Genomic DNA, 7,481 nt, shown 5'->3' with positions numbered 1-7,481 from the left:
TTCATGAAAACTATTTGATGTAGAATACAGCATGCCATTTATAAAGTTAGACTGTTCTGTTCAACGCAATTTGAAAGTTCTCCGTTACCAGGTAGTCGTCTCCGAAAACTACCACGAGATTGACTTCGAACTCTGAAAGGTAGCAACTAGCATCAGATTCACTTCAACAAAATTCCTCATCAGTTAAGCTTACCAATTTTGAAATTCTTCGTTATCAACGTTGGGCACGTGAACAGCCGCGGAAACGTCATATAGATCGGAATCTGCACCTTGGGGCAAACGTTTCCGTCCGCAATCTGAATGTTTTGGATCTCTGTTGCGTCCCGTGCGTAACCCTCGGCACAGCCGCACGTCTCCACGCGAACAAGCTGAATTTCGATCGATTTGATCGGCACCTCCGTGTGGTGAATGGTCAGACTGCCGGTGAACGGCTTGGTGACGCACGTCTCCGTCGAATCGAGCAGTCCCGTTATTAGAAAGCGTGGTATTGCGATTCGTTCTTTTGCCGTTTTCTGGAGCGTTTCCGGGCTGATCGAGAAATTGACCTCGGTCTTCTTCTCCGACGGATGACTCGGCCGGTACTGGATGATAAACTGTTGGGCCTTGGATACGGTCTTGGCCAGAAAGCTACGCTTTATTTCGGCCTTCAGTAGGTACGTAACGTTAACAAACACTCCGTGATAGGTTTCGTACAGCACTTTGGGCTCTTTAGTGCAAATCAGTGGCAGCTCGAAGGGAATTTCAGTGGCTCCCGGGGCTAGCTTACCAGACGGAGCCAGATCAGTGAATTGGTTCAATAGGGTTATCGGTTTGACCGAATTGTACATAGCTTCGAAGATACCCACATTTTTGTTGCTGATGGTTAAGTTTACCTGTGTGATAGATGACAATCATTATACTTCATAACTATTTTGAAGATTCATTTGTCAACCTACTTGTCCTTCCATGGACAACGTTATCCCGTCATGCTTAATTTCTGTTGGAGATGATATGTAAACGACTCCACTGATAGTTTCCTATGAAAACAGAAAGAAAAATAAAATGGGTGAATTGTTTAACATCTTTATAAATTGTTTTCATTTATGTACATAACTTGAAAGCAATGAAAAAAGGTCCTGACATCTATTCCATAGTTTCCTGCGTATTAGCCAGAAAAAGTTACACAGTTTAACCTAATAAGGAAATTGTTTTTATGTACATCAGGTCAGTATGTAACGACTCAAACCGCTATCGAGCGACAAAAAGTGCCGACCACTTTGATATCTTCCCTCCCTCTTTATACGGGGGCTTGGCAGAAGGAAAGTCGTATAGATTTATACCATCATAATTATTGCCCTTAGCTCGCTTTCAAATCGACTTCTATAAAACAATCTTCATGCCTGTCGTATCCTAACGGAACAATCAAATCTATACTTTCGCCTCTAATTCTATCATAAACATGTTCGTCTAAGTTTGCAAGATGATACATTTTATAAAAAGATATTCTAGACGACAGCTACAATGTTTATCTGGTATTTAACTAAAATATCTTTTTTTTCTATTGGCGCTTTGATGTTGCACGAAGAAGAAGAAGCAGAAAGATGATAATCGAAAAAATCTCCACGGGAAACCATACGAAGAAGTTTTTAAAACTCTTCTCAAAAATTCTAAAAGCAATTTAATTAAAAACGAACAGTGGGTAATGTCTGTGACATAACCGCTAAGTGGACGTAGGACTTGACTTGACCATGCCTTTAAGATACATAATATGTCCAAATTTCTCACATCAACTATTTTGGATAAATAATCTGCGTTGCATACCATTCCTTGGCAAAATCTTCTCATCAAACCGACACAGAAATCAAATCTACCTCGAACAAGAATCATCAAAAACAATTCAGGAAGTATCTGTCCGGTCACGGAATATTAGCCTCGACAGTGGCAACCTTCCCACTGAAGGACTGCCTGAAATAAGCCACAAGTTGGCCCAGCAGGGGATGTCGGGCCTCCTAATCCGTGCGATAGCGACTAAAGGAGAACATTATTTTTAACTCTTAGACCATTGTAAAAGGCTGTTTGCTTCGGCTAAGTCCAAAAAGTAAGAAAACGATCTTTTCAAATAACCGCGAATTTCTAGTGGTGGTATAAAAAAGACTGAATGCTCTGCGAGCGTATGCACTTTTCTTTTATACTACTTAATTTTGAATCTTCTTCTCTGCTTCCCAATTGGTGGGCCAATCAGCTAGTGTCTTGTATCCCGCTTCTTTGTCAGCCAAAGCGTCATCATCATCAACGCGTTCGAGAAGGGCTTCTTCTTTTTTACGCTTGTTGTTCGCTGCTGGCGTCTATTTCCTAACGGGACTTTTCGCTTGATACAGGCCAATAAGCCGGGCAAGCGAGCTTAGAATTGCAGTTCAGGTGAGAAGTTCGTGTTCTTTTCTGAGACAACATTGTTAGTAGTAGATGGAAGGAAACACCCGGACATGGGATTTCGGGTGATAAGATTTAGAATTGGTGACATGGGACGATCATTCAGTCACGTTCGCTTTGTGTGCGGTCAGTATCAAACAATGTTTATCTAGATATTCCTTGATCAATGCCAAAAAATCCAACATTTGATTAAAAATCGATTGATAGTTTATTAATGTTAGAGCTGTTTTTCTTTAATCCAAATATCCAAATATTATGTGAGAGATTTGGACATCTTATGTTTTTTAGGCATGGTCAAGCGAAGTCGCTATTTATGAAAATCACGCATAAAATTTTATCACTAGAATATTGAATATTGGAGTACAATTTCTATCGCGAAGGATATTGAAAGCTTTGATATTGATCTCTATTATTGGTTCTCTGAAGAACCGTTTGTTTTTTGGACACATGCTGCATCATGTGGCTTTTCTTCAGCCTGTCTCGGCTCATCACCGATGCCGGCCGGTCTCGGCTCGACTCTGCTGCTGCTGCCGGTATCTGCTCAGCATTGCTGCTTTGGCGGGTCTGTAGGGTGGACTGCTGCTGTACTGGCTAGGTTTCGGCTGATGATGGTGGCTTCGATGGTGTCGAGCCGAAAAAGCGGTCGGTGCAGACTTCATTCCCTGGTGTGAGTGCTGTTCAATCGATGATGTGGTTGCTTCGCTTGTCCCGGTCAGAATGAAAGGGAAAAATCGCGTTGCGCTATTTTATGGCTTCTCGGCAGACCCAGCGGCTGCTCATTCGCTGGTGTCTGCACCAATCAGAACGTGGTAATGGAATGATGCAAGAATTATGCGGTACCCATATTTATAGGTTCCCTTGATCTCAATGATTTTCATTGAAAACAGTTTCATGCCTATTGAAACAAGTTTTTCGGGTCTTATCAAGCATGGACATGAAAGGCATACTTGAAATCTGTCGATTGAGGGGCTTACCGCAGAAATTCGTCCATTGAGACGAACGCTACTAACGTTTAAAATCTTTCAACACAGCGTAACGCGGTCGATTTGAATATTTTGGAATGACACCCGGTATAGTAAAGAGAGACGTAAGTCCTACGTCAAAACAGTAAGCAGTACGGGGTTGGACTTTTCTTACACTGTGTTCTAAGAGTAATATTAGAAAATAAAATTTCGAATAGAAATATTGTGCTTATTATACAGTAGAAGAAAAGTCCAACTCCAAACTGCTTACCGTTTTTAATTAAATTGATTTTAGAATTTTTGAGAAGAATTTTAAAAACTTCTTCGTATGCTTCCCCGTGGAGATTTTTTCGATTATCATCTTTCTGCTTCTTCTTCTTCATGCAACATCAAAGCGCCAATACCTATCATTAAAAAATGTTTGCAATTTCCAAATTTTTATTCGGGCATGCAGGAAAAAGGCATTATCAGAAATGAACACCACTCTGAAAGACTTAATTATTTTTATGATTTTTTATGGATTCAAAACTTTTCGAATGTTTTTTTGCAAACTTACCCCTTCGTAGTAAATTTTATTCGCTCGTCTGAGCCTTATCTCCAGATTAATGGCCATCGTTAAAAAATGCTAATCAACCTAAATTAAGCAACGTACATTACGATTAACTGGAATTTACAACCTCGGCGATCAATCCTTCGTACATTTTGTTTTGATTCACTACTTCTTCTTCTTCTTTCTGGTGCTCACTTTTGTTCAGTGAGCTACTGGATGGCACAGCTTGAGCGCTATTAGGTTCTGCAGCGTCTGTATCTAACCTAAAACTGATGACAGATTAGTAGTACTTCGCGTTGGACTCGGGGGCAACCAACCAATCATGAACTCGAACCTTGTCGGAGTCAGTGGAAAGTACTACTGAACTGTCAAAAAAGTTCATTTGACGAGGACCGAATTCATTCGTGACGTCATGCTGCAGAACCTAATATTGCCAGTCAAGTTTTGTTTATAGTCTCGTCGACTTTACTGTCACGGTTTGATTCACTACGATCACTACGTTAGTTTAGTTCATCAATGAACTGATTGGTGTAAACGTTCCTGAACACACTAGCTGTCATGCTGATAAACAAAAAAAACACTACTTTCGTCGTCCACGCGAGTTGCTGTCGTTCTGTTGGTTCTGGTGAAAAATCTAGAGGTGATTTAAACGGAGATTTCGAATATAATACAGTGTCGTACAACATGACGGAAACGGATGTGACCACAATGTTTCCAAAGCTAAACATCGAGGAAGATGCGGAACTGGGAGCTACCGAAATCGAGTCCATGTGCATGAACTGCCATGAGGATGTAAGTAGAGAGAGAGTGGGCAAATACAGTTGACCGAAAGATATGGATCGCCCACAATCATGATTCAGTTTAGCACTAACTTTTTTAACAATACTTCAGGGAACAACCCGGCTCCTGCTCACGTCCATTCCATTCTACAAAGAGGTGGTCTTGATGTCGTTCAATTGTGACCACTGTGGATTCCAGAACAATGAAATACAACCGGGCGGCGAAATGGCACCCAAGGGGATCCGAATCAGCGTTAAGATCAAAACGGCGAAGGACTTGAATCGTCGCGTTGTCAAATCGGACTTTTCCAGTGTGCGAATAGAAGAGCTGGATTTCGCCATTCCGGCCCAGTCGCAAAAAGGAGAGGTAACTACCGTGGAAGGAATCATAGACCGGGTGGTTCGCGGACTGGAACAAGATCAACCGGTACGGCGGATACAGCATCCGGAAGCGGGCGAGCAAATCGATACCTTCGTAGCCCGACTCAAGGAGCTGAAAGAGATGAAGCAACCGTTTACGATTACGATCGAAGACATTTCCGGCAATAGCTTTGTGGAGAATCCCCTGGCGCCGCACCCGGACCCCAATACAAGCATTTCAAACTTTGTCCGCAGTAAGGAACAAAATCATCTTTTGGGAATCTTCACCCACAATGAAGTTGGGGATGAGAAACCAAAAGCACCGAAAATCATACCGGAAGAAGAGGATAATATGCTGAAAATGATTTCGGAAGGATCGTGGCCGCTGGAGGAACTCCATGGAGAAGTATTGCGTTTCCAGACCAATTGTCCGGAATGTTCGGCCGATTGCGAAACGAACATGAAAGTGACCAATATACCGCACTTCAAGGAAGTGGTCATTATGGCGACGGTCTGTGATAATTGTGGTTTGAGGACGAATGAAGTCAAGCCAGGCGGAGGCATAGAAGAGAAAGGTGTGCGTATCGAAATAAAGGTTCGCGGCAAGGTCGACTTCTCCAGGGATGTGCTTAAATCGGAGTCTTGCGATTTGCGTATTCGGGAGCTGGATTGCGAGGTTGGTGCCGGTGCCCTAGGGGGACGTTTTACCACGATCGAGGGTCTGTTGACGGCCATCAAGGACCAGTTGGTCGAGAGCACCGGAATGTTTATGGACTCCAATGATGAGGCCACCCAGCGCCGAATGGACAGCTTCTTTGGTCAGCTGGATGCAGCTATCGCGGGAGACAAACCATTAACGCTAGTGCTGGATGATCCTACAGGAAATAGTTACGTGCAGACACTGAAGGACGATGGTACGCCGGATGATGCGTTGCGGATAATACGATATCACAGGACGCATGAACAGAATGAGGAACTCGGTTTGAATGATATGCGGACAGAGAATTATGAACAAAAACAGGAATAGGGGCTAGTTTGTTTACGTACTTTTCTAACATTACTCTGTGCTTTACATTAGAAGAAAAATGTAATAGAATCTTGATCCAAATTTTGATTATTTGTTTCTCTTCGGAACATATCCAGTACCCACATTTTTCAAGAGGGTAACAAAAGTCTGCAACCAGACATGATGTGAGGATGGGATCCTACACCCAAAAGAAGATGTATCGACAATTCTCACTTCATTCGGTGCCCCAGGTCCGATTCCACCGCGTGTAATTACCGTGCCTTCCACGAAGTCTCTGGCCTCTAACCGGTTATCTATTGTAAATTGTTGCCCCTATTCTTCTTTCCGAAATTCACACTAAGTCACATGTTGAACAATAAATTCGGAAGTGCATCACCCTACATCAATCTATCTGAGGGCACAAACGAGGTTCGTGTGCAATCCGCATACTTCATTTCGAGCCATCGAGCGTTGCACGTATCAGTCTAATCAGTTTCGCCGGAAAACCATGTTCTGACATTATCTGCCACAGCTAATATTTCTTTTCACTTAATCATACTGAATTGTATTCCCGGAATTCGTCAAGGATCATGCGCAGACTACACATCTGTTCCGTAGTTGTGACCATTAGGCCGAATGGTCGTTAAGCCGAATGGCCATTAGGCCGAATGAGAAGTGGGAAATGAGGAGTAGCTGTCAGTTCTTTCTTCTTCATTCTTCCTTTTTCTTCTTTCTTCATTTTTTCTTCCTTCATCCTTCTTCTTTATTTTTGCTTCCTTCTTCCTTCTCCACTTTTTCTTCCTTCTTGCTTTCTCATTCTTCTTCCTTTTTTATTCCTTCTTCTTTCTGCCTTCTTCCTTCTGTTAGCATTCTTCCTTCTTTCTGTATATTGGTGGCCTTGGATAGCGATCCTGGGCGGCTGAGGTGGACTCAAAATCTTTGCACCCACGCTCTGCCCATAGATGGCGCACCCGACGGGATGAAGTTCCATGTTGTGTTGGTGCTGGTGAACGTTGTGGATAGTCCCTGACTAATTTGGTCCTTCAGGATGAATCTGCGCCTTGAAAGTTTGTTCCGTTGTCGCTGAAGAATTCGGCGGACGGTCCACGGCATCCGACGATTCGACGGACGCAGGAGATACACAATTGTGTTGATAGAGAGTAGGCTACTTCTAGATGAACCGCTCTTACCGTTAGGCAGGTAAACAATGCGATGCGTTTGACGTTGGACCTCCCCAGCTTCAACAGCACAAAGTAGTCTAGCCCTGTATAGGTAAAGGCTCGTTGGTGATGAGCTAGACCCGCATGTGGAAGGGGTGCCATCAATGGTGTTGCTGGTCTCGCTCGACGAATTCTACAGGATGCGCAGTCGCGGTTGATTTTCTTGACCACCATACGAAGTCTCAGGATGTAGTA

At 43.1% G+C, this 7,481-nt stretch overlaps 2 protein-coding genes across 2 annotated transcripts; one reads left to right on the top strand and one right to left on the bottom strand.

Moving 5' to 3' along the window:
- Positions 1-20: 20 nt before the first annotated feature.
- LOC134220259 (vacuolar protein sorting-associated protein 26C) lies at positions 21-4,084 on the bottom strand. The gene is made up of 4 exons (XM_062699263.1): positions 3,928-4,084; positions 936-1,016; positions 194-872; positions 21-132 (listed from the first exon to the last, which is right to left on the bottom strand). The coding sequence occupies exons 1-4, from the start codon at positions 3,982-3,984 to the stop codon at positions 47-49; spliced, it is 903 nt and encodes a 300-aa protein (XP_062555247.1). The 5' UTR covers positions 3,985-4,084; the 3' UTR covers positions 21-46.
- A 389-nt stretch (positions 4,085-4,473) lies between these two features.
- On the top strand, positions 4,474-6,168 carry LOC134220250 (zinc finger protein ZPR1). The gene is made up of 2 exons (XM_062699254.1): positions 4,474-4,713; positions 4,813-6,168. Exons 1-2 carry the CDS (start codon positions 4,480-4,482, stop codon positions 6,085-6,087), a joined length of 1,509 nt encoding a protein of 502 aa, XP_062555238.1. The 5' UTR covers positions 4,474-4,479; the 3' UTR covers positions 6,088-6,168.
- The last annotated feature ends 1,313 nt before the right edge of the window (positions 6,169-7,481 follow it).

This window comes from Armigeres subalbatus, chromosome 1 (genome assembly GCF_024139115.2).
Source record: "Armigeres subalbatus isolate Guangzhou_Male chromosome 1, GZ_Asu_2, whole genome shotgun sequence".
In the NCBI taxonomy this organism is placed as follows: domain Eukaryota; kingdom Metazoa; phylum Arthropoda; class Insecta; order Diptera; family Culicidae; genus Armigeres; species Armigeres subalbatus.
This window is presented reverse-complemented; position numbering and strand designations above follow the sequence as displayed.

Bases quoted from the DNA above. Each gene is read 5' to 3' on its own strand.
- LOC134220259 (XM_062699263.1), bottom strand. From the start codon at position 3,984: ATGGCCATTAATCTGGAGATAAGGCTCAGACGAGCGAATAAAATTTAC. The intron at 1,017-3,927 runs GTAAGTTTGCAA...CTGTTTTCATAG, and splicing joins ATAAAATTTACTACGAAGGG to GAAACTATCAGTGGAGTCGT. The intron at 133-193 runs GTAAGCTTAACT...GCTACCTTTCAG, and splicing joins AACGAAGAATTTCAAAATTG to AGTTCGAAGTCAATCTCGTG.
- LOC134220250 (XM_062699254.1), top strand. From the start codon at position 4,480: ATGCTGATAAACAAAAAAAACACTACTTTCGTCGTCCACGCGAGTTGC. The intron at 4,714-4,812 runs GTAAGTAGAGAG...ACAATACTTCAG, and splicing joins GCATGAACTGCCATGAGGAT to GGAACAACCCGGCTCCTGCT.